The sequence below is a fragment of the Sphaerodactylus townsendi genome, linkage group LG12 (assembly GCF_021028975.2).
Source record: "Sphaerodactylus townsendi isolate TG3544 linkage group LG12, MPM_Stown_v2.3, whole genome shotgun sequence".
NCBI lineage: Eukaryota > Metazoa > Chordata > Lepidosauria > Squamata > Sphaerodactylidae > Sphaerodactylus > Sphaerodactylus townsendi.
The window spans coordinates 36,907,013-36,932,009 of record NC_059436.1 but is presented as its reverse complement, the minus strand read 5'-3'; the positions used below and the strand labels follow the sequence as shown (position 1 = coordinate 36,932,009).

The 24,997-nt window shown below is 45.3% G+C and overlaps 1 protein-coding gene across 1 annotated transcript in view; it reads left to right on the top strand.

Moving 5' to 3' along the window:
• Positions 1 to 24,997, top strand: part of MAPKAP1 (MAPK associated protein 1) — a 179,138-nt gene that overhangs the window by 78,294 nt on the left and 75,847 nt on the right. Inside the window, 3 exon segments of the mRNA XM_048513260.1 lie at positions 4,073 to 4,266; positions 9,446 to 9,622; positions 24,870 to 24,979. Of these exon segments, the coding sequence (XP_048369217.1) occupies positions 4,073 to 4,266; positions 9,446 to 9,622; positions 24,870 to 24,979 (481 nt within the window).

The following is a 24,997-nucleotide window of genomic DNA, read 5'->3' as shown; positions in this document are numbered from 1 at the left end:
GTTCTATTATTTATTCATCCCCATCCCTTGCTTCTAGTTCCTACCTGTATCTCCCCTGCTGTGTTCACCATTGTCATTGAGGATGATTGAGGGACTGGAGCACCTTCCTTGTGAGGAGAGGCTGCAGCGTTTGGGACTCTTTAGTTTGGAGAGGAGATGTCTGAGGGGGGGGTATGATTGAAGTCTATAAAATTATGCATGGGGTAGAAAATGTTGACAGAGAGAAATTGGCCATGCTGGCAGGGGCTGATGGGAATTGTAGTCCATGAACATCTGGAGAGCCGCAGGTTGCAGACCCCTGGGCTAGAAGAATCTAGTATTGCAACAATTGAACATGTGTTTTTTTTAATGTCCTTTTTAATCAAAAAATTCGTAACAAAACTGTAGGCCCTCTGCTGTTCGGATTGTCTTGAAGGAATAACAAGGCATTGTCGCTATGTTCTGTACACTCCTATGTAAATATAGGAAAAATTGGGAGGCAACTAGATTCTAGAGAGTAGCGCTCTATTTATGTGTGGTGTCAAAGTCTGTAGTTTTTTTAAGAAAAATTTCTCCAGATGGGGGGAATCTTCTTCCTGGTTTTAACATCTGAGAGACTGTCTAGTCTACATAGTATTCAGTTAAGCATGAGTAAAGTTGTATATACTGTACTGTTCTGGCTCTGGTTTCCCTGATAATAGTTTCTATTTTGTACACTGTTTTGATCATTGACAATTAAAATTAAAATTGAATTGCAGCAGTGTATACACAGCATTGTCTTTCACCCTGACCCTCACACTCTAGGCATACACTGTTAGCATACCAGATGGGCATTACATTGGCATGCTAAGATTGTACATGTAATAGGATGGTATGGATGACAACCCATTTTTAAGAAATTAGCCCAGAATTAGACCTCCTGGTGTTGCACTCTGCCCTTGACTGTTTGGTGTAGGACTGTTTGGATAGGGGTAGGACTGTGTATTCTGTTAGTGCTGTAGTGCCTGGGATTCCCTTGAACCTTTATTGATTGATTGATTGATTGATTGATTGATTGATTGATTGATTGATTGATTGATTGATTGATTGATTGACTGATTGATTAAATTTATAGGCTGCCTCATCCCCGAAAAGGATGGACTGCATTAGGGGAAACCCTGTGTGCTGTCAGGATGACATTGCTGCCCATATATGGACAGAGGATGAATGATTACTGCCTGGTGTCTTTTCCAAGGGCATGGATTGGCAGATGTATCCAACATGGTGGCTTAAACTCCCAAGGATCATTTCAGCTGCTCTCACAGGAAAAAAAATGGATCCCAGCAACAGTTGGGGAATCAGTAGTTTCAAATAATCCCATTTAGAAAAGTGGGGGGGGGGGGATTACATTCTAGTCAGACACCATCATAAACTATGGCATGATCAAATTATATTAGTTATGACTTCTGAATAACTGCTTCTGAACAGGCAAACCAGGGTTTATGCATGAACCATGATTTGTTATTTGTGCCCAGTAGACTTCAACGATAGTTCATTGTACAAATTGTGATTTATCATGTTGTCCAACTGCATCCACAGTGTTTCCTGTGCATTGGTTCAGATTTTTGCCCATATGTCAGTTAGGGCCAGTGTACATATTAGGTATTTTAGGTGTACACTTGATTTGGGGTCGGATGATGATCTAATAATGGAAATTTGCAAGAAATATGTTTTGTAAATGACTGTTATATGGATGTGTTTCTAGTGGAGCCAAGACAGCTCCCCATTCAGTGTGCATGGGGTAAAATGGCTTGGCATCTGTGATTTAGAGTCAAGGAAGTTTTCTTCTATTGTACCCTGGAGACAGCCCCACTGACAGCAGCCAGCATTACTTCCAGTTAGGTGGATGAGGGGATCGTGCCCCAGAGGCTCTTGGGGTATAGCATGCATTTATGGTCCCTGCCCTTAAAAGGGGCAGATTCGGAGCCAGCACTTCGTTTGCACAGCAACACAGCCAAGGCCAGAGGCAGCGGCCTATCAAGGCTGGAGCTGTGTGGTCCAGACTTCTAGTGGTTGCCAAGAGCTATTTAAGTCCTTGGCACGAGAGGCTGAGGAGAAGACATCAGAATGACTCTCCAAGTTCAGACAGAGAACAGGAGCAGTCTAAAGGAAGGATAAGGAAGGGGGTTGCAAGAGCCCCCTCTCCAGCTGAGGACAAGGCCTCAAAGGCAGTCCTTGCCTTGTGGTTGTGACCCAAGCAGGAGGAGACCTGGCCAACACCTGTCCAGTGGGTGTGGTTAATTACGCATGTGTATTAAAACAGTGAAAGAACAAGAGGGTCGACTCCTGTTTAAAGAGGATTGCGCTCCCCTGAGCTTGAAGTATTGCTAGATAAAGAGGGTTGGATCTTCAGGAGCCTCTTGTGTTAGCAGAAGGGGCTTCTTGTACTGGAGAAAAGTGCCACTGCTAGTGGACTGGCTCCAGAGGATCCGGCTCTGGGTCTTTTTTCTTTATATTTTTTTTACCATTTCCCAGAGTGCTTCTGTCGGATTAGACATGATGCCTTGGATCTTAATTGTACCCTTTCCCATGTGACAACTGCAAAGAAAAAAGCAGGAGAACCAAGCATCAACCACAGTACTGGGAAAAGGGGTTGATTCCACGCCACACCATTTTGCAGGTGCCAGTTAGAATAAAAACAGACACAGCTTGGGGACATATTACTTTTCCATGCTGGGACTTGAGATAAGTCAAGAATAGAGAACTTCTCAGTGGGAAGCCATTGTGATTTAATGCCATGCTAGATACCAAATTCAGTTTCCTGAGAGGAATAGTATCTATTTTTCTCCTTCAAATCAAGTTTCTAGCCCCTGTGATTCCGAGGATAATGTTTGAAAGCAAGTGGGCTGGGCTTAGTGAATGCTTAGCCAGAGGAGCTGTTGAATATGATGACCAGTGGCTTTGCTTAGCCCTTCTCCCTCTCCTCAAACTACCATGAGCAGAATAAATGATGTAAAACAAGAAGTATTGGGGGAAATGCCCATGGTTTATACAAGTCACGCTGCATCTTTTTTCCAGATCTGGAACTACTTTTTTTACATTGAGCTGATATTATTGGAATATTGTATTATGATTTTTTGGAGCACTTGGTATTTATCACTTTGTTGAGTATTTATATTATACACTTTAGAACAGTATATAGGTGGAGGGAATATAGAGTTGCCGAGTATTTACACATTGTCTTTAAATATACAGTGGAACCTCGGTTTTCACTGCCTTTGGTTTTCATCCGTTTTGGTTTTCATCAATTTGCCTCGGTTTTCATCAATTTGCAGTAAGGTGCAGGGATTTGTGGAGAAAATTCCCCCGGACAAAGCTGTTGCAGGCCGTGTCTGCAACTTGTTTAATGACAATGTCTTGCCCCATTTTAGACAAATCTTAAAGAGGCGTCAGAAACAGACCTCTTTGGACAGCTTTCTGGTGCGGCACTGGTCCACTGGCTCTGAAGCTGGTCCTAGTGTTATTCTTTGTTTCTGTTTTCAGCATTAAGCACTATGTTTATTCACCAAAAATGTGTTTTTGGTATGTTTTTTGGAGTGCCTAGAACGGATTAATTGGATTTACATTGATTCCTATGGAGAAGTTTGCCTCTGTTTTCATCGGTTTCGGTTTTCATCGATTGTTTTCGGACGAATTACCAACGAAAACTGAGGTTCCACTGTATATACCAGGGGTAGGGAACCTGCGGCCCTCCAGATGTTCAGGAACTACAATTCCCATCAGCCCCTACCAGCATGGCCAATTGGCCATGCTGATAGAGGCTAATGGGAATTGTAGTTCCTGAACATCTGGAGAGCCGCAGGTTCCCTACCCCTGGTATATACAAATTGCCAATAGCACCATAGTTTGCAACATTTTCCCCATTCTGTTCCTTTCTGCCGTATAGTACATTGCATACTACATTTGTCCTACTACTTTTGTTAGAACATCCCAGTTCTTTACCAAACAGCCCTGACTATGTTGCTACACAAGAGTGTCCCACACTAGGGTGAAATATTGTTTATTTGGTTTTGCTGGTTGCTTAAACGCAGCTTGAATTCTCTCCAACCAACAGGGCCACGTTGGAACGACTGCCACCAAAAAAATTGACGTCTACCTCCCACTGCACGCCAACCAGGACAAGCTGCAGCCCATGACTGTGGTGACTTGATCACAACGCCTAAGGAGTTCCGCGACTCTGATTGGGCTTTATTCTGCTTTCTGGCGGTTATTGACGAAGCGAAGGGCCAAGGGGGAGCCCAAACTGAAGTAAGCCCCTTCTTCACCTCTCTAATTTCTCTCTCTCTCTCTCTCTCGCCTCCGCAGCCACTTCTGCATAATGAAATGGATTTCCACATCAATATATTTTTTTTACAGATAAATCTTGCCAGAACACCTCCACATTTATCAATATTTCCTTCCAAGCTATGCATACATCTATATCTATTTCTCTTTCAATTAAATTACTGGGTACTGTGTAATGACAAGCATATGAAGCCGGTGTTGTGTAAATGAATCATAATTTTGAGATGCTCTCCCTTTTTGGGTGTCTTGTTTATTTATTTTTTAAAAAGATAAATCACGTCAACTTCAGTGTCAACGACATGTGTTACATTTTTATGTCCAATCTGCTTTTTTAAACTACTCTTTAATGGCCAGGTGAGCCAAATATAATGCGCTGTCGCAAACCGGTAACTGAGACGTGCTTTGCTCTGCATTAAATTTAGAGGCCAGGGAACAAGGGGAGTCTGAAGAATTAGTAAGAGACAGTTGGGAGGACAGGCTTGAAAGAGGTGTATGAAGTTCTGCATGGTATAGACAGCATGGAAGGAGAGGACTTTTCCTACCTAACATGAGAACTCAGCCTGAATCCATTGTGACTCTGATGTTTAAACTGAGCCTTTGGCTGCTATCCTTGAAACGTTGGCTCGCTAAAGAAGAAGAATTGGATTTACATCCCCCCTTTCTCTCCTGTAAGAGACTCAAAGGAGCTTACAAATTCCTTTCCCTTCCCCACTCACATCAAACACCTTGTGAGGTAGGTAGGGCTGAGAGAGCTCCGAGAAGCTGTGACTAGCCCAAGGTCACCCAACTGTCGTGTGTGGAGAGTGTGCAGGCTAATCTGAATTTCCCAGATAAGCCTCCACAGCTCAAGGGGCAGAGTGGGGAATCAAACCCGGTTCCTCCAGACCTGCTCTTAACCACTATGCCACTGCTGCTCTTAACCACTACACCACTGCTCAATCTTGTGCTACGGTGGCACATGTGCAGTGCATGTATGGCAGTTTTGCATGCACTCAAGGGCCTACTGGCAGTGAAATTCAGGGCATGTTCAAGATCTCCCAGCACTGTGCTTCAGTACGGTCCTTGTTTAAAACCACAGCACACTTTTCCTTTGACTTAAAGTTGCAAGCTGTAAAAAATTGGGCAAGTTTTGGGGCGGGGTTAGGTTTTTTTAAAAAAGGCTATTTTTTGGAGTGTCAGGGACATGGCATAAAGTTATCAAGTTGTGCCTGGCTTGCAGAAAGATAGACAAAGAGAACTTATTCTTTCTCTCATGTAAGTTTTGTTATGTATGCCTTGGTGACCTTTGTAGGGCATATCGGAAGGATATAAATTTTGTAAAATAAATACATTAAAGTAAAATGCAAGTCATACTAAATGTACACGATTCCACAGTGACTGGCTAACCTGTATCCCAGCTTCAGGAGGTGAGGTTTTTAGTTCCAGCCTGAGGGTCACTAAAGATTCCAAAGTGCTTTTTGATTAGGAGTCTCTGTCTACTAATAACGTGCTCAAAATCTTGCGTAGGAAACATATATTTCTTCCATCATTCTTCATCTTATTTTCACCCACTTGACTCATCCCCCCCCCTTTTTGAAATTTCATCACCTTTTATCTCTCCCTTGCTTTTGAGAACCCCTCCAATATTAACAACAACCCTGTGAGGTAGATTAGTCTGAGAGGGAGAGACTGGCTAAAGGTCACTCACTGAACTTCATGACTGAGTGGGGATCTGAGCCCAAAGTCCCTCAGTGTACGTTCAGCATTCTAGCCACTGAACCAAGCTGATCTGGTTCATCCTAGTGGGGGAAATAATGTTTTGCAAGCCATTGGTGGCTTAATATATTGTCGAAGGCTTTCACGGCCGGAATCACTGGGGTGCGGTGTGGTTTCCGGGCTGTACACAGCCATACAGCCCGGAAACCACACAAACCCCATTGGTGGCTTGTTTAGTTGCTTAAACTGCTTCCATCCCGAAGCATAAAATTAATATTCAGATCTGTTTAACAGTGAAGGGAGGTCATAACAAATTCTCCCAACCCCACTGCAGGGGCCTGGAGTGTTTATAGCAGCCGACAGGACAGGATTACCCCCTTGTTAGCCACCCGTTTAGTGAATTTACAGGTTGCATTAAGTTTAATGTGTCATTATTAGCTGTTTGGTATAATAAATATTTTTAGCCATGACAGTACATGGATAGATCACTCGGAGTTAGCACTCTTGGTGAGCTGAGTTGCAACCCAAAGTATGCGGATTAATTGGTAAAATTGCAAATCAGGTAGTTGGCGAAATAATTCATTGTCACATCCAATCAATAAACTTTGTAAATCAACTCAATTCCACGCAAAAAATGATCTATATAGATCAAGCGACCAATTAAACAATTAACATGTGCTTTGCTATTAATTAATTTAATCATCACTCATGCAATTAAAACTTCCAAATTTAAACTGTCGAGTTTAGAAACCCTGGCTCCTTGTGATCAGTTAGGCTGCTCTCTGCCATCGCGCTGGAAAGAGGCAAAATGCTGACAGCGCAGCAACAAGAATCAGGTTAAGTCCAGTTGATCGGATTGGAGCAGATCTTTTTAATTGCCGTCTTAAGAAACAACTGAGAAAAGTGACAAGACCACCCAGGTTCAAATGGCCATTCTGCCGTGGAAATTTGCTAGGTAATCATGGGCCAATCACCTTCCCACAGCCTAACCTACCTCACACTGTGGTTGTTGTAAGGGTAGAACGGAGGTGGGGGAACAATGTTGCTTTGGGTCCCTGTAGGCAAGAAAGGATAAATATATAGACCAGGGGTCCCCAAACTACAGCCCGGGGGCCAAATGTGGCCCCCTGAAGGCATTTATCCAGCCCGCCAGGCATGGCGGCCATGGCTCCATTCATGTGCAGTGGGGGCCCTTCTGAGAGGAGAGGGAGGAACCGGCCTTTAGCGGCTGTTGATTGCAGTTACATGATGGCACCCCCAAATCTCCATGAATTTTCTGACCCAGAGTTGGAAACCTTACATGTGGCAATGCCTGTTCCGCCCTCCTTTCAGCTACTCCATGTGTTGTTGCTCCTCCAAGGCTTTTTTCTGTTCGCCTCTCACTCCCATTGGCATCCAGTTCCAGGCCTGGCCAGAATCGATCGCTGGCTGCTAGGGATGGGAAAAGAACCCAGGAAGATACCTGATCCTGGGTTAGATGGAATGTTTCATTGGGAAAGTTCTGCTTTTTTTTTTAACAGGGGAAGGTATTCCACAGCCTCCCCAACAATATTTGGAGCCCACCCTGTACTTGACATACTTTGGTCACTGTTCTAAAAATAGACCATGACAGAAAGGCTGAAAGGTGAAATCAAACATTTTACAATCATTTGTGCGTAGGAATTCGTTCATAGTTTTTTTTAGTCTGGCCCTCCAACAGTCTGAGGGACAGTGAACTGGCCCCCTGTTTAAAAAGTTTGGGGACCCCTGATATAGACGAACAATGAACCGGGAGGCCATGAGCCGAGGATGAACTAGTAGGAAATTTTCTCTTCCAAACACAGGATTTGCATTCACCAATACTGCTGCTGCTGCAGGGAATGCAAATGTGAATCACTCCCTGGACTGAAAAACCCCACCTGCAATATTATACTATCAACCACACCTTTGCATAGCAAGTTCCACCCAAACACTTACTGATTGGTTCCCCACCCAGGGACATGACAATATATACCTCACTAAAACATTCCCTTCTCACTGGACACAGTGTGTAACAGACTTCCCTCTGTGATACACCTCTGAAGATGCTAGCCATAGATGCAGGCGAAACATTAGGAACAAGATCCACTAGACCACGGCCACACAGCCTGGAAAACTCACCACAATCAGTTTCTCTTCCTCGTTTCCCATAAGTATTGTAGTTTGTGACTGCTGAGCTTGTTGGATAAATATTCCTTCTCACCTAATCCTCAACCTCAGTCTAGAATCAAAGTGGTGGAGGGGGCAATATGGGCCATCTAGTCCAACCCCTTCATCAATGCAAGATCAGCTTATAGCATCCCTGGCAAGTGTTTGTCCAGTCGCTGGTCGAAGACTGCATAATCCATCCCACAGTTGCCCTTTAGGTGCTGAGTTCTAACTTCCTGAGTTAAGTAAGCAGACAGCAAGTTATCTAACCCTGATCCTGAGGAACGGGATAGGAAAGAAGTTGCAGATATCTGTATTGGTCCAAAGCCAAAAGCAAAAGGCGCATCATACTTTTTATTTGGACCAAATAAGTTCTAACTTCCTGAGTTAAGTGAGCAGACAGCAAGTTATCTAACCCTGATCCTGAGGAATGGAATAGGAAAGAAGTTGCAGATATTGGTATTGGTCCAAAGCCAAAAGCAAAAGGCTCATCAAACTTTTTATTTGGACCAAACTAAAAGCACGCCCATCAGTGTGCAAGTTCTCCAGCACTATTACACAGCTTTTGTTGTTATGGGAAGTATGCTTTTTACACACATGCCCCAGTGCTGCATTGGGATAGAAGGGCCATACACATATGTGAACTGTCATTTCTCCTGCTGGCTTTGCTTCACCCCAGCCTGCCCCAGTTGTGTGGGCATCAGTTACCAGCAAAGGAATTCTCTTGGCAGTAGTGGTTTTAAGTGCCATCAAGTCACAGAAAACTTATGGTGACTCCAAGAGATGGTGGTTAGACATTGCCTGCCCTTGCATAGAACTTCCTTGGTGATGGTCCCCCATCCAAGTACTAACCAAGGCCAGCTTAGCTTCAGAGGTCTCTCAAAATCAGGATAGCCTGGACCATCCAAATCAGGGAATTCCTTTACCCACTCTTGATTAAAGAGGCTCCTATTGCTGCACAGATATCAGTGCTGTGACTGAAACTGAAAAGAAAAAAATGCAGAACCAGCCATTACATTCCCCTGAAGGTTCTAAATGCTCTTTGCACCGGGAGGGCTGTGGCTCCATAGTGTGGTCCATGTTTTACATGCAGAAGGTGCCAGGCTCCATCCCTGCCATGTCCAGTTAATGGAACTCAGAGAGTCTTACCTTAAAACTCTGGGATGGGGGGTGGGGGTGGCGAAAATCTGCTGCCAGTGAGATGATAATCCTGGGCTAGACTGAGCTGGGCTTTCATTTGCTGTGAGGCAGCTTCATATATTCACCTTTTGGTTTGTTTCAGCGACAATGTCAATGCTTACTGTCTCCACATTGCCGAGGACGATGGTGAAGTGGACACGGATTTCCCACCCTTGGATTGCAACGAACCCATTCACAAGTTCGGCTTCAGCACACTGGCACTGGTCGAGAAATACTCGTCACCCGGCTTGGCTGCCAAACAGTCGCTTTTTGTCCGAATGTGAGTTCCGCTTTCTGCTTTACTGGTACCTTTAGGTCACAGTCCCCGTCCCACCCCCCACCCCAGTTTTTCATATCTTAACCACTAGCAGAGCAGCAAGTGAGCGACAGTGTGAGAGTGGGTGGAGCTTTGTTCCTCAGGCGTAGCTGTCCCCTCGCTGGCCTTTCTATTGCGCTGACTGCTGTGTTTCTTCAGAAGAAGGAACCTTTAGGCAAGAAATTGGGAAGAGTAAAGGTTGTGGGTGGCTCAGAACTGTTTATAGGAGCAGCCATTCGGCAGAAGACCCCCCCCCCCCCAGCCAGTGATTCAAGTGTCTGAAACCTGTACCCAGAAAAGCCATCAACCTGCAGAAGTTATGTCTTTTATGTTTTTATCCCAGTCTTCTCCTAAAGAACAAATGGTTCAAACTTGCATATCATGGCTTATTGTGCATGTGTGATTTTTCTATCTCTGAGCTTGGGGGAGGTTTAGGGGGGCTGTGTTGGACACTGATGCTTGTTGCATCATCCCCCTCCACACACACACACACACACAAACCTGTTTCTCATCTCTGCCCCCAGAATTCTAGCTCAGCCTCACCTCCTACTTCTGAGGTTTTGCAAGACTCTGCCTCATGGAATTTCAGGCTTACCTCTGCAGTCTTAAGGACTAGAAACTTTTTAAAAAGCGATATCCTCAGGTTGGAGGATTCTGTGCTGGGTCTCTCTAACTGCCAATATACAATTTTTATGCAGCCCTGGCTGTGATGTATCACAAACAGGGAAATGGACACAAAAGAAGGTAATTTGGAAAACATTTCTGCTTTACTGGTACCCTTAGGTCACAGTATCTCTGAGCTTGGGGGAGGTTTAGGGGGGCATACATTTCTGACAATTGAAAAATCTTAGTGTTATTCAGTTTTTGATACCGAAGTTATTTTTCTAGTCTACTTTGCATGCATGTGCAAGAAAAGTATCAAGCTGTCCTCCTCCTGAGATCCAAAGACTGTAATTGGGACCAGCTCCTAACAAAGCCATGTGTTTTGCCCCTGAGTTGTGACCACTCATCTTTTAGTCTATGTGCCAGAGGGTTGGCAAATCCACATGGGAGAGGAGTTTTGCATCTGTTGGCCATCCACTGTTCCACATTCCCTTGCCATTCAGTGGTGGCACCCTAATGGAATAATTGAGGTATTCTTAATTTAGCTAATAGATTGCTGTGGAGAGAGAACCAGAGCTGAAAGCCAGCTCGTAGAATCATGCCTAGGAGACAATGAAGACAGGGTAGCAGACACCGCAACACAAATATCATGTGACAGATCAGGAGCCCTTGTCAAGGCAGGGGGATGGCAGTTTATACCATTTTTTGCCAACAGCTGAGTGCAGGCAGATTCAGTGGGAGACTACATGCAATTCCCTTCTCCAGTATATAGTAGTAGTAGTGGTGGTGGTGGTGGAGGAGGAGGAGGAGTTTGGATATCTATCCCCCTTTCTCTGCTGTAGGAGACTCAGAGGGGCTTACAATATCCTTGCCCTTCCCCCTCCCCCACAACAAACACCCTGTGAGGTGGGTGGAGCTGAGAGAGCTCCAAAAAGCTGTGACTAGCCCAAGGTCACCCAGCTGGCATGTGTGGGAGTGCACAGACTAATCTGAATTCCCCAGATAAGCCTCCACAACTCAAGTGGCAGAGCGGGGAATCAAACCCGGTTCCTCCAGATTAGAATGCACCTGTTCTGAACCAGTACGCCACTGCTGCTCCTCAGTGCTCCTAGCACAGGGGTAGGGAACCTGCGGCTCTCCAGATGTTCAGGAACTACAATTCCCATCAGCCTCTGTCAGCATGGCCCCCCAATCAGCATGGCCGTACCTCATGCACTGGTAGAAACTGATGGGAGTTCAGCCAGTTCCTCTGAACATCTGGAGAGCCGCAGGTTCCCTACCCCTGTCCTAGCAGAAGCCTAGGAGGGGAAAACAGGTTGTAAACCCTGGTCTGACGATCAGGGCTACCTCAGAGGCAGATATGTGTGGAAGCAGTTTCTCAGACATGAGGGTCTGAGAAGGGCACCTTGAACTGTACATGGAAATGAACTGGCAGCCTGTGTAGCTATCTGAAATTTGGGGCGACACGTTCAAAACACTTAACCCCCATCAACAGTCCAGCTGCTGCTTTCCGCACTAATCTGAATTCCCCAGATAAGGCTCCACAGCTCAAGCGGCAGAGCGGGGAATCAAACCCAGTTCCTCCAGATTAGAATGCACCTGCTCTTTACCACTATGCCACTGCTGCTCCATCTCTGGTTACTCAAACAGCAGAGCCAAGAAAGGTCTCTGCTCAAGACCTCGGAGAGCTATGTTGTGCCAGAAAAAACAAAACAGTCTGCTAGATGGACCAGTAGTTGGACTTGTTATAAGGTTACTTCAGAGCCCTTCGGGGATGGGGCGGCATAAAAGCCTAATTAATAAATAAAAATAAATAAAAAGCATTCAGACTTGATTTTAAGGAGCTGCGAACTATTACTCCCTGCTGCACAGACCAACCGCAGCATCCAACAGACATTGTTGATCCAGCATTTGTGTTAGATCTGCTCTCTGAGGTGCCATAATTGACCCAGCTAACCGTTATGGAGCTTGGTTGGGGGGGATCTTGGATTAGCAGGAATGGTTTGCAGAACTTTGTGAGGCAAAGGTTCGTTCCAAAGCAAACTCTCAGCCATTGGAGTTCGCTCGTACATGTTCGGTGGCAGAGGTTGGGAGTAGCCCACAGTGAGTTTAATATTCTGAGCTGAGAGTAAATGTCTTTGTGGTTATGGAGAGTAGTAAATAATTGAGTTTGATTAGGGAGAGGCACCTCATTATCCCCCCACCTGTGCCCAGCTGGTAGGGGAGGGTCGAAATGAAGCCATTAGCTGTCTCTCTCACTGGCATCTCCAAGCGTTCAAATACATCTGTGTCTTATTTTCTTTTCTGGCACAATCAGTCGAGCAAGCTTGTAAGCAGGTACACTAAATTTGGCAAGTTCTGCTGACTCTGGCAAAGCATAATGCTGAGAAGATTTGAGGGCAGCTTATCTCTGGCTTCAGAAGTGGCCATTAGTCTAGCACGCTAATGGGTTTTGGAATGGGACAAAAGGAGCATCTTTGGTCCAGAGCCGCCGCCCCCCCTTCTCCCCCGGACAAATTGCTTTGATTTTTTTAGCAAGATCTTTCTAAACAGACTCTAATGTGGCTTTAAGCAATTCTATAAGCTGGTGACTAGGTGGGACTCTTTCCTCCTCAAGCAGAATCCTTGGGTGGTTGGCTCTGATCAGGTTTTGCCCCTGCTATTTATTGTGACATTTCCTTGTGAGTACAACTGCCCGGTGGGTCTTCTAAGCTGAATACTGGCGGCCCTTATCCCGGCTTCACTCTATACCAGCCAGATGTTTCATTTGTAACATAGCACGAAGGGAGTCCCTGACCAACATAACTGTGAAGGGAAGGAGTGCAGAACGAAACATGAGCTAAAACACCGGCTGTCACTGAAAACGTAGTGGCCCCTCCTTTCTCAATAAAGTAAAGAAGTACGATGCAACATCGTTGTGTCTTGAGTGCGTCAGTTCTTCCCACACTGACAGGAATTGGGAGCAGGGACACGTGCAACTTGATGACAGCGGTTTACACATTACTTACTAGCGCAATTCAAGACTTCCATTTCCAGCAGCAGCCCTGCGTATTTGTCTGCATGTGAACATTTAAATCAGATACTAAACATGAAAACCGCAACTTGTTTCAAGATTTTTTTAAAAAAATCTTCCAGGGAAAACTCAGTTCAAATTAAGTGTCTTAATCCAGAGTGCAGTCATTGTATCAGATGCTTTTCATCAGATGCTCCAATGGTCTGAGGACTATATACAGTGCAACTGGAGCCGGATTGCTCACAGGCATCAGTCTGGCACACATAGTTCAGAGGGGAAAAGGCAAGAGTATGGCTGCATATTCCTGCACAGATTCTTTTCTGGACCACATTGGGTGACTTAATTCTGATCTGCATTTATTATCTCTTCTGATATTTCAGTGTTGCCTGTCATTTTACTACATATCGGGGAATGGCTGAAAGATCATACTTTTGAGTGGTACCTCACAGAGTTATTTTTTGGCAATTCGCAAAAATGTTAATGAGGTCACTTGACTTCATTTATCTTCAGTGGCGTCGTCATGTAACCAAATTGTATTGACCCTGTAGCACAGTGACATCATCCTATGTGACCCCTTCCTGTCTACAGTCAGCCTTTTGACCATCAGGGAAGAAATTGTTGCCTTGGGTTGTTTTATAAATTAAAAAGGCAGAGTATGAATCTCTTGAAGAAATAAATTCCAATGAAGTTAGCACACTAGTCTGTTGAAGAAAAGGTGAAAAACTGCTGCGAAACTTTAAAGACTAGCAGAATTAAAATTAAGCTTTCAAAATAAATGAAATAAAAGAGGGGGATAGTGTTGAGACCACAGCACCTATCATACAGAAAGGCAAACAAGAATTTAAAAGGTCTATTTTCATCAATGGAACATGTTTCTCTGGAAATGTGCTCCTGCTTAGTGAAACTGGAGGAATATTTGACATACCAGTAGTCTTATTACAAATTAACAGCTTCCATAATGTACTGTTGAAGTCTTTTACAGCTGGAAGTAACTGGATTTTGTGGGTTTTCCGGGCTGTGTGGCTGTTCTTTCATGGTTTTAGCTCTTAACACTTCATCTGCAAATGTGGCTGGCATCTTCAGAGGCACGTCACGGTAAGATGTGGACACACCTTACCGTGACATGTCTCTGAAGATGCTAGCCACAAATTGGGGTGAAATATTAGGAGCTGAAACCACCAGGCCACTGCCACACGGCCTGGAAAATCCACAACAGCCAGTTTTCATAATAATTGTCAGATTTCAATTTTGTCACTAACATGGGTTAGAACTCTTCCCTGACACACAGGTATACAGGAAAGTGCAAGAGGGTCACCCCTGCTTTAGTCATTGTTCTGCTATTGTGAACATCAAGGGACAGCGTTGAGATAAGCAATAACTAAGCCACAATTTCTAGACTTGATCACATCAAAATTCCATTTAGGCCAGCAGCTTGTGGAGTGTAATATTCTGGAATCTAAAAGTTCTTTACTAATTACTGGATACATCTACCCCAGGTAAAGCCCACTCAGTATCTTGAATTATCTTGAATCCACAGTTTTCTGCCTGAGGCTCCAAAATGTCTTGGGCCAGTCCACCTCTTCTAATTATGTACCATAATACGTCTCACACAACACCTACACACACCTTTCATAATCAATTCTTCTGTGTCTGATCTTGAGCATCTCCCTGGGTCTGTAAGATAGGATTTAATTTTAAAAAAAGAAAAGAAAAATGGCCATCAGTGGGCAAAAGCACCCATTTGGAAGCTTCTAAGAATCAAGATGAACTCTGACCTGAAATTTGGACTTCCAGCCAGTGTTCTTCTCGCCAGTGGACTGAGCCATCACAGGAACGCTTTTGCACAGACTTAGAGAGAGAAGGGCTAGGGTTATTTTTCCCCTCTCTTGTTTCTTCTCTGCATGTTAATGGAGTTGGCCCAGCCAAACCTAAGGGTGAGGTGCCACACATTTTTCTGAGGAGCTGGAGTTCTTATTCGGCTCTCTCTCTCTCTCTCTCTCTCCCCCTGTTTTTTCATTTTCCCTCTCCTGAACCTTGCCACCCTGGCTCCAGCATCGAGGCTGTAAAGGAAGATGGAAAGCCAAGTTACCTCAGAATGATCACTATCATTAACATTCACGGGGGGTTCACTCATCATTCCTGACTGCACAGACATGGCAGCCGCTATGAAGCGTCCACAGGTGTAGCACGATGATACATATTACATTGTGCCACAATGGATTTATGTATTCTGTAACAAAAGAAAAGTGTAATGAAAAAATACAGAAGGTAATCCTTTATTCCTCCACTGTGCAATTTATCAGTAATGCCGGCGGATGATAAGTGCCAGGGATTTTCCTTTGCTTGATTTAACCTTGTCACCCAGGTATGTTTTCGTAAAATGATTGCGAGGGAAGAAGGTTAGGGGGAAGCCAACAGACGGGGTTTCTCCTGATCTAGTGTTTTTAAAAAAATATATATACATAGAAGAAAGTGCTGATCTTTAATTGGTGTGATGATCCCCGTGGTTCTATTTACTCAGAAAAGCACTCCATAATTTTTGGTCCCTCTCTCTTAATAGTAGAGCTCAGGCCAGGCAATGAAACTGATTTGCTGTAGTGTCAAAAGGAAGGAGATAACTCATCACACAATGGGCAATTAACCCATGGAACTCAGCACCTCAAGACATGGTTGACAGCTATTACTGTATTTTTCTTTAAAAACAGCCTAGTGCAAATGTAGTGGTTGGTGGTCCTAATGAAAGAATGTAAGCTCACTGCTGGATGAGACCAGTGGCCCATCCCATTCAGTTTCCACAGTGGCCAACCAGTGCCCCCAGTAAACCCACAAGTAGGCCCAGTGCTTCCTCTAGTTGCAGCTGGTACTCAGAGGTAGACTTTCCATGACCATGTCACTAATGGACCTAGCCTCCATGAGTTCATCTGGCACCCTTTTATAAAGGCCTCTAAGATTATGATAAGGTAAAATAAAGGTACTGCACCTCAGGGCACTAGATCCCAGGAATAAAGCACAGGATCTGACTGTTTCTGCTCATTAACTGTATTTGCCTTGTCTCTGAACATTAATTGTATCTACTTGGTTGGAAGACCACAAGATTGGCACATTAACTCTTATGTTGTTAAGGGGTTCCATGTTCTCTCCTGGGTTTTTGATGTCTTATACTCTCCACTTGTGGGTCAGGACTCCGTTGTGGGTGGTGGTGGTGGGGCGTTGTCATCTTTATTTGCTAGGAATTTTTAAAAACAGCAGGTAAGAGTTCCCTGCCCAGTCATCCATTCCGTGGTGATGCCGGGGAGTTTCAGAATTGCAGCACGTGCATATCCACAGATCCATCCAATGGCCAGTTTCTACTGAAGATATTTGTTAAATTATTTGGGTGCTTATTGTGTAAGACCCTGTACAACTTTTTAAAAGTCCACAAAATGGAACACGTAAGGTGTAGAGAGGGAGAATAAAGAAATCAAAGGGATAGTTTTAAAAAAAACAGTCTGCAAAGTGCTGTTAACATAAACCACGGATGGTCATCTTCTGGGATTCAAGTGCCACAAGTTGTCTCATTACCTGGATTTTGTGGCTTGCACGAAAGGAACGGGAGAGCTTTTGGGAGCCTGACCTTGGTTTGGTGCTATGTGAATGAGTCTAGAAGGAACCTGAAGATGTTGCTCTTCCCTCTCACCCAGCACAGGCCAATGAATGATCACAGTTTTCTTTTACATCGAAGCTCACAAACAATGTGTTTTTGACTGCCTGGCAAACTGTGGATTGTTTCTCATTTGGAATTGGACCATACTGATCCAGGTGCAAGCCCATACTTTTGTCAGTTCAAATGTAATGACAGACTTTGGTGTGTCGGAGCCCAGGATGTGCAAGGGGAGGTGGGAGCACATGAGCACCATTTCCAGGCTCCTTCAGGCACCGTCAAACCACGGTTTGGCATCACATCTGAATCGTGCTCACCATTCATGTCTTTGTATTCCCACCTGCTGTTTGTTGCTACCTGTTTTCAACTACTTAAGGAAAAAAAGGCAGAATCTTTCCAAAGCATGGAACATGCGTAGGTAATGTGTAGAGTTATGCACTCAAGTTCACTGGACTTGACCTGTGGCACACTAGAGAGAAAATTGGCCATCACTGCATAGATAGAAATTCCTGGTGACTGCCAGATTGGAAGACTGGACTTAGGAGAGATAGGCGAAAGAAGGGGAGGGGGTGTTACAGAGAAAGCAGCAACTTGATATACAACGTGGGTTAAAATCCAGCTGCAAGGGGAAATGGGAAAGAGGGAGGAAGCAGTGTAGAGATTTGCAGCTCAGCAGGAGGAGCTGAATCAGAAGAGGGGGAGCCCAAACAAGAACTAAAATGCAGAGATTGTGCTAGTAGGAATTACAGGGGTCTCCAGCCCCATAACACTTTCCACGATTAAAAGTAGAGACCTTGAACCTTGCCAGGAAGGCCACAGAAACCCAGTGCAAACTTTGGAGCAGCAATGCTGGGTTCTTCCAGCACAGAACCCCCAAGCTAGACCCTGGCCGTCAGCCTTAGTCTCTTGACTGACGTGGGTCCACCTGGCCTGACTCCAGGACAAACATCCCAACGTTTACAATCTCGAGCTGCACTTTCTATTCTGCAACCTTTGCCAAGACCTCTCTTTACTGAACAGTTCCACTAAATATAGTCAAACGTGCGGAGCTTTCTCCCCCCGGCACTTCCCTTTCCCCCCCTCTCATTTTGCTTTGATCAGTTAAAATAAACTTTTTAAGATTGGTTCTGGGACAGGCTCCAGGTTCTGAGGTAAAAGATGGCTGAGGTTCAGCCATGATTCAGAGTTGCTCAGAGCAATTAACTTGACAGTTCTCAGACCACGGAACTCACAAAGGACAGGCGTGTCCAAGTTAATATAGAATTGAATCCAGCAGCAGGTTTTGGGGAGGGAGGCGGGATTGCTCTTGAAAAAGGGCAATTTATCCCAGTCATGGATATTGTGGGGTGGGGGACCATGCATGACGGGAAGAGCTTTTCAGTAACATTTCAGAATGCCAAGTTCATCGCCATTTTGTGTTCGTCCACCCTGTCTTCTCTTTTTGGTGTTACTTGAAGGACCTTCGAGACCAGTTGACATGATCAGCAAAATCAGAGGGGTTTTTTTCTGAGCTGAACTAACTTGTCAGGCGAGTGCACCCAGGAATGTTTTCCTGTTGGGTGAAGAACCATGCCTGTATTCAGAAAGTTGAGGGGGATCGTGGTTACTCCTTTTAAGTATTTGAAAGGCTGTCACTGAGAGGAGACCTGGGAGCTGCTCCTGGCGGCAACAGAGGATAGAACTTGCAGTCATGGGTATAAATTATGGGCAGAAAGGTATGAGCTGGTTATTAGGAAGGAAATTTAAAATAAGTATAGTTTAGCAGTGGAATCAATGCTTAGGGAGGTGGTAAACTCCTCCATACTGGTAGTCTTCAAACAACAGTTGGATGAACAATTATCATGGATGCTCTAGGATGATCCTGCATTGAGTAGGGGGTTGAACTAGATGGCCTGTATGGCCCTTTCCAACTCTATGGTTCTAAGTAGGCTAAGCAAATTTTTCCCTGATAATTTTCTATGTGCAAGGGTAAGGAAGCACTTAAATATGTGATGTCACACCCCTAGCAACTAGAAGTGGAAATGACTTATCTCCTGGTTATTTTATTTTATTCTAACTATCCATCTATCTAGCCTTCCATCTATCCATCCATCCTTCCATCCATCTTCTATCTTCAATTTATATCCCATCTTACCCCGACAATGTCAGACTCAGTGCAGTGTACAACAGGTTTAAAACAATACACTAATACATTAAAAAGTTATAATTATATCAATCCTTTATAAAGTATAAAATATGAATTATAAAATGATGAACAATTAAACCCATAAAAACTCTTCTGACCCAGTTCAGGAACTTGGACCCATATTAAAATGTCCAGGCATGGGTGGGTTTAGAAGGGGGATTACGTAAGACGGTACTTCATTTGGAATTCCATTGGTCTCTGTGGAGAGGCTGTTGATGGCATTGGGAAGCCTCAACTAGAGGCCTGGCGGAACATCTCCATCTCACAGGCCCTGCGTAACTGTTTAAGATCCTGCAGGGCCTCGATGATAACAGACAGAGAGTTCCACCATGCTGCAGCCAGGGCAGAGAAGGCCCTGACTCTGGTCGTGGCCAGATGCACATCCCTGGGGCCAGGGACTACCAGGAGGTTTTTGTCGGCTGACCACAGCACCCTCCATAGGCGATATGGGGTAATGCAACTTCACAGATTCAATGGTCCCTGTCTGCTCAGGACCTTAAAAGTTATAACCAAAACCTTGAAACTGATTAGGTGGGCCTGGAGATGGTGATCAACCATGTCAGATGCTGAGGGAGGGAGGGACCTGGGTGTGGACAGACACCTTAAAAGAGTTGATCCCACCATATGTAGATCTACATACAGTGAAATCTAAAAACACCAGCAGTACCAACCCACCTCGGTCCAGGTGCCTCCAGAACTCATCTGTGATGGCAACAAGCACTATCTCCATCCCATGGCCAGGCCAGAAACCAGACTGGAAGCGATCCAACATTTGACGTGTCCTCCAGGAATGCCTGCAGCTGTTCTGCCATCTACCTGGGCCTTCAGAGCAAAGTGGCCTGATCTCAGCACTCCACCTATAGACTTCAAGGCAACATCCACCCCAGTCCCAAAGATCAATTGTACCATGTGTTCAGCCTGATGGGTGCAGTCCGTTTCAATTGGGGAGAGTCCCAGCACTGCCATGGAAGACACCAGGTTACTGCCTGTGATGATGTGGCCAAATCTATATGGATGTTGAAAACACCCAAGACAAGGAGCCTTGAGTGTCTCAAGGTCCACTCAGATATGTCCTCAAGCAGTTTTGGCAGGCTGTCTCCTGGCATGCTGGGAGCTGGTACACCAACAAGGCAGCCAAACTCTCCATGGAATTCCACACCAGGCCTCCACATACAGTGCTGAAGATTGTTGGAACCAGGAGTGCTCTGAAAAAGAAAAACCTCCCGGACAAATGTTGCCCGTGCAACCCCCCCTCCCCTTTATCCGAGACCGGTGGACGACCGAGAATCCTGGTGGGATTGTCTTGTCCTCCCTCGCCCAGTTCTTATCAACTTATTTATTTATATCAATGTATTTATTTTATCAACTGGTCCTTGCTTTTAAGGCAATAGATTTTAAGAAGGCTTTAAAATAACAGAGAGCCCCCACCCCTCCCCACCCCGGCCTCAAATTCATTCTTTGACTTATTTTCAGAGCTCTTTGCCTGTCTCCCATATATTGACGTCACCTAGCTTTCCATTCATTTTCTTAACATTTACTTTGGAGTTTGGCCAAGTTCTGAAATTGCTGCCACAATGTATCATGCAAGCCTCAAACTGTGCCATTTTGTGAGTGGTCTTTGAACATGGAAGAAAATATTTAGGCCCGGGGTGTCCAACTCTGGCCCTCCAGGTGATCATGGATTACGTCTGATGGGAATCATAATCCAGGAATTGGACACCCCTGATTTAGGCCATTGTGGATGCAACCAAGGTGAAGAAGGGTTGCCGTTTTTAATTAACTTAAATTGGGGGTGGAAGCAAGCTTCAGCTGAAGTTAGGCCTGCAGCAAGAGATGAGATGGGGTACAGGGAATACATACACCATTGCAAGTCCATGGAAAATGACAAGAACCTATTGTATTTATATCTAAAATGCAAAGGCCTACATGCAACACTGGAGGCATTTATTTGGCAGAGCAGCCAGTTGAATCCTGCCTGAAAGATTTTGTGTCTCCATAAAGCTGGAGACTTGTTTTTGAGCCAGACGGAAATTGAGGGAATGACACCCCCATTCCAGAATGGATCTGGCCTGACTGTTCTATAATTGAAAGGAACTGCTAGGTAGGGAGATCCCTAGAATGAAAGTTGCTGGTGTTGGTCATTTTAGCTGGTAACTAACACAGGAAGGGGTCCTTCAGATATTTTTGAACAACATTCTTCTGCGCCTTAAAAAAATCATTATTTTCCACTCCAACATGCGTCTTTTTTCTTTCATCCTGTCTTGTTCCTTTCCTTTCTCCTTTCTTCTGCCTTTACAGTATATCTGTCCCCGTGATGTTGCTGAGAAGCTTTTTAACAATTTTGTGTAGGATATTTTTTGCCCCACTTCTTCAGAGCATGGAGCAACTTGCAAAAATAAACACATTTCAGCACGATCCTTGAAGCAACATATAAATGCTCATAAATGTGTGCCAGTCCCTCTACGTGTTTTTCTAGATTCCAGATGTGCTACCACCCACCCCCCACAGGTTGCACAGGCTCCTCTTAGACCAAGGGATCAAATTGCATCTCCAGTCTCACATCACATGGCCAGAATCCAGCTGTCCGTTGAAAGGATCCAGCAGTGAGACTTGGCTGGGGGTTTTAAAGGGGAGGAGGAACACATTTCATGTCCCCAGAGGCTGCCGGGGAAAAGTCTAGGTAATTTTCTAATGTCTCTAAAAATTCAAAATGTTCCATGGCAGGAAGACCTAAAGTGGGATAGAACTCTTGAAATCCTGGAGGTGCATCCTTCCCTGCCCCTCTCCAGGGTGGCAAGACCATTTTTTGCCGTCTTTGGCTTATTGCTGCACAAGGGAAGGACCACAGACTAGAGAGCCAGCTACCCAAGGAAAGATTTAAAGCAATAAAGTCTGGCCAGTGTGAGAGTGACAGGGGCGGAGCGCTCACAGGGACATGTGGGGTCACATATCCCCAGGCGCACACCAGCTGGTCACGTGCGGGGTGGAGAATGGCCCCCCACACCCCTCCCCTTGGCCTGGCCCTGCCAGGCTGCTCCTTCAGCTGGCAGAGCCTGACCAGGCTGAGGGGCAGCCCATGGCTAATGTACGTGGGATGTGGGGGGGGGGGGCGCCCAGAGTTGGTGTTGCCTTGAACGCCATTCCCCCTCCCACCCACACACACACACCCCTCTGGAAAATGAAATAAGGTGCTCCACTCTAGAAAAAGGAAAGTAATGCTCTTGTTAGAGATAACTACATCTGATTATTAGGATGACTCTCAACCATCCACAAACTTAGTGGAGAGGAATGTTCCTGCCTTCCTCTCTCAGCTGCAGCTCTACTGAGCTTGCTGAAATTTTGTTCAGGGGTCTTTGTTCAGAGACTAGCAGCGCAGAGCCAAACGCAGTCCAACCTGAATCATGTGAAAGACTTGTTCTTCAACATTTTTGATGGTAACTGAAAATACCACGAGCACACAAGCCTTTGAAGATATCGAAGCCAGCCTAATACTGGATTCTGGCCGCTCATCTGTGGATTTTCAGAGTAGCTTAGAGAAGCTTATGTATATGATATGGTTCACATTTGTGGTTCACATTTACAGTGCATAGTGGGCATGATATGTTTCATGGCCCTGGGGTAGATTCTATTCACAGAATAGCAAGTAACAGTAAAGTGTTAAAATATTCAGTCTTTTGAGTGCTAGCCATTATTTGTGCAAATTGGTTTGTTTTTGTTATAATTTTGTTTGTTGAAGTCAATAGGTCCTCAGGAATAGTCCAGAGGGCTGAAGTTAAGGGTCTGCAATTGGGAGGGGAAATCAGTGGAGATCACTGTTGCCTCTTCTGTAAGCAGAAATGCCATTCCATCAGAGGAACTGCAAGGCGTGCTCTGCAAATGACACCAAGCAGGAGGGGGAGGAGGCCCAGCATCTGGACATGGTCCACCCTCCCTAGCAGAGGGAGGGGGAGGGGTGGCATGCGAGGGGAGGGAAGGGGAGAGGAGAGAGGAGTGGCATGTAAGGAAGGGGAGGAGGGAGGGCGAGGGGGCCCAGCATCTGTACTTGGCCCACCCACCCAAGTGGAGGGAGGGGGAGGGGATGGCAAGCAAAGGGGGGGAGGGGAGGAGGCCCAGCATCTGGACATGGCCCACCCTCCCTACCGGAGGGAGGGGAGTGAGGGGTGGCATGCAAGGGAGGGGAGGGAATGAGGGGTAGCGTGCAGGGGAGGGGAGGGCCCCCGGCATCTGGACATGGCCCACCCACCCTAGTAGAGGGAGAGGAGGGGAGGGGTGACATGCAAGGAGGGGCCTGGCATCTGGACCTGGCCCACTCACCCTAGCAGAGGGAGGGGGAGTGAGTGAGGGGTGGCATGCACCCCATTGTCCTTTTGTTTTCTGATATTAAATATCAAGAGAACTGAAGAAGGAATGGGGAAGCAGAGAAAAGGCGGGTGATCCGGTGTTAGAATAGTAGTTCGCAAACCCCATCCTTTCCAGGGGAACATTTCAGTTGCCTGTCATGGAACTTTTGTGCATTGCAGAAGTTTCTAGGGGGTGTTTCAGAGCATGCATTCAGTTCACTTGGGACACTGGCACCGCCTATTAGACCCACAACCTTAGTGCGCACCTTAAAGCACATCTAACACTCCTTTGAAGCTGTGTGCTGCTGAGGAAGATCAGTAGAAGCAGGCAAATTGCCTTTAGGTGATGCCAGGTCCTTGCCATTATTCATATCATCAAGGATCATCTTCTGAAGAGCCTCATGGTCCCCTCCCACATGGTTTAGAAATCACAGGATGTGAACTGCGGAAACGTGAAGCAAGAGTGTCTTTGGTTCATGCTACATTTGTGTTGGACCAGCACCTCACCTTTCCCTTCCTTAAAGGCTTGGATGCCAGTGAAATATCTGATGCTCTTATGCAGATGTTGTAGAGGTGCCACTGACTAGCAGGAATAAATCCCTGGAAGCTTTTGTTGTTCTGATCTCATTTTTCTGTGCTTCTGGATTCCCAGAGCTGCACCTGGATTCCCAAGTGGCAGGAACATATTCCAGATGAGTAGATGTGTTTTTGTTGTAGCAAAAAAACAGAGAGTCCTACGGCACCTTAAAGACTAACCGTTTTATTATGGCATGATTTTGGTGGTTTTAGAGCTGTATGAAGTCTGCAGGGTAAACATTTTAAAAGTATGTTTAAATTTCATTTTAGACCTGTTTGTGATATTTAGCAAATAGAACACTTTTACTCCAGCAAGGGAAAAGGAAGTTCAAAATAAATAAGATCATTTCAAAAACACATCATCCCATTCATATTATCTTACTCTATACTAACATTTTTTTGGCAAAAACTCAAACAAAATGTAAGAGGAACATGTGTGATGATTCTGTGAGAGTCCAGATGACTTCCTGCAGCACCCGGAAGGCATATGGTGCTCCCAAACCTATGGCAACTGCTTCTTTTTGTAGTGATAGAAACCATTCCCTATACATAGGTGTCAAACTCGCAGCCCTCCAGATGTTATGGACTACAGTTCCCATCATCAAGGGAATGATGGAAACTGTAGTCCATAACATCTGGAGGGCCACGAGTTTGACACCTATCATATTGGAGTCTTAGTTATCTTAAAGGGATTCCCCGCCACCCCCACCTCCTTCCTTCCCTGTCCTTGAAAACATCTAACACTGGATAGCAGTCCCAACGCTTTGCCTGCCACAAGCTGCCCTCTGGTGACCATTTTGCAATAATGTGGTCTGACCATGTTTTCTGTGTGTGTGTGTTTCTCTCCCTTGCAGAAATGCTGCGCATGGATTCTCTCTTATCCAGGTGGACAGCATGAAGGTCACCATGAAGGACATTTTACAAAAGGCCTTGAAACGGAGGAAAGGATCCCTGCGAGGCTCAGGTGGGAGTGCTTGTCACA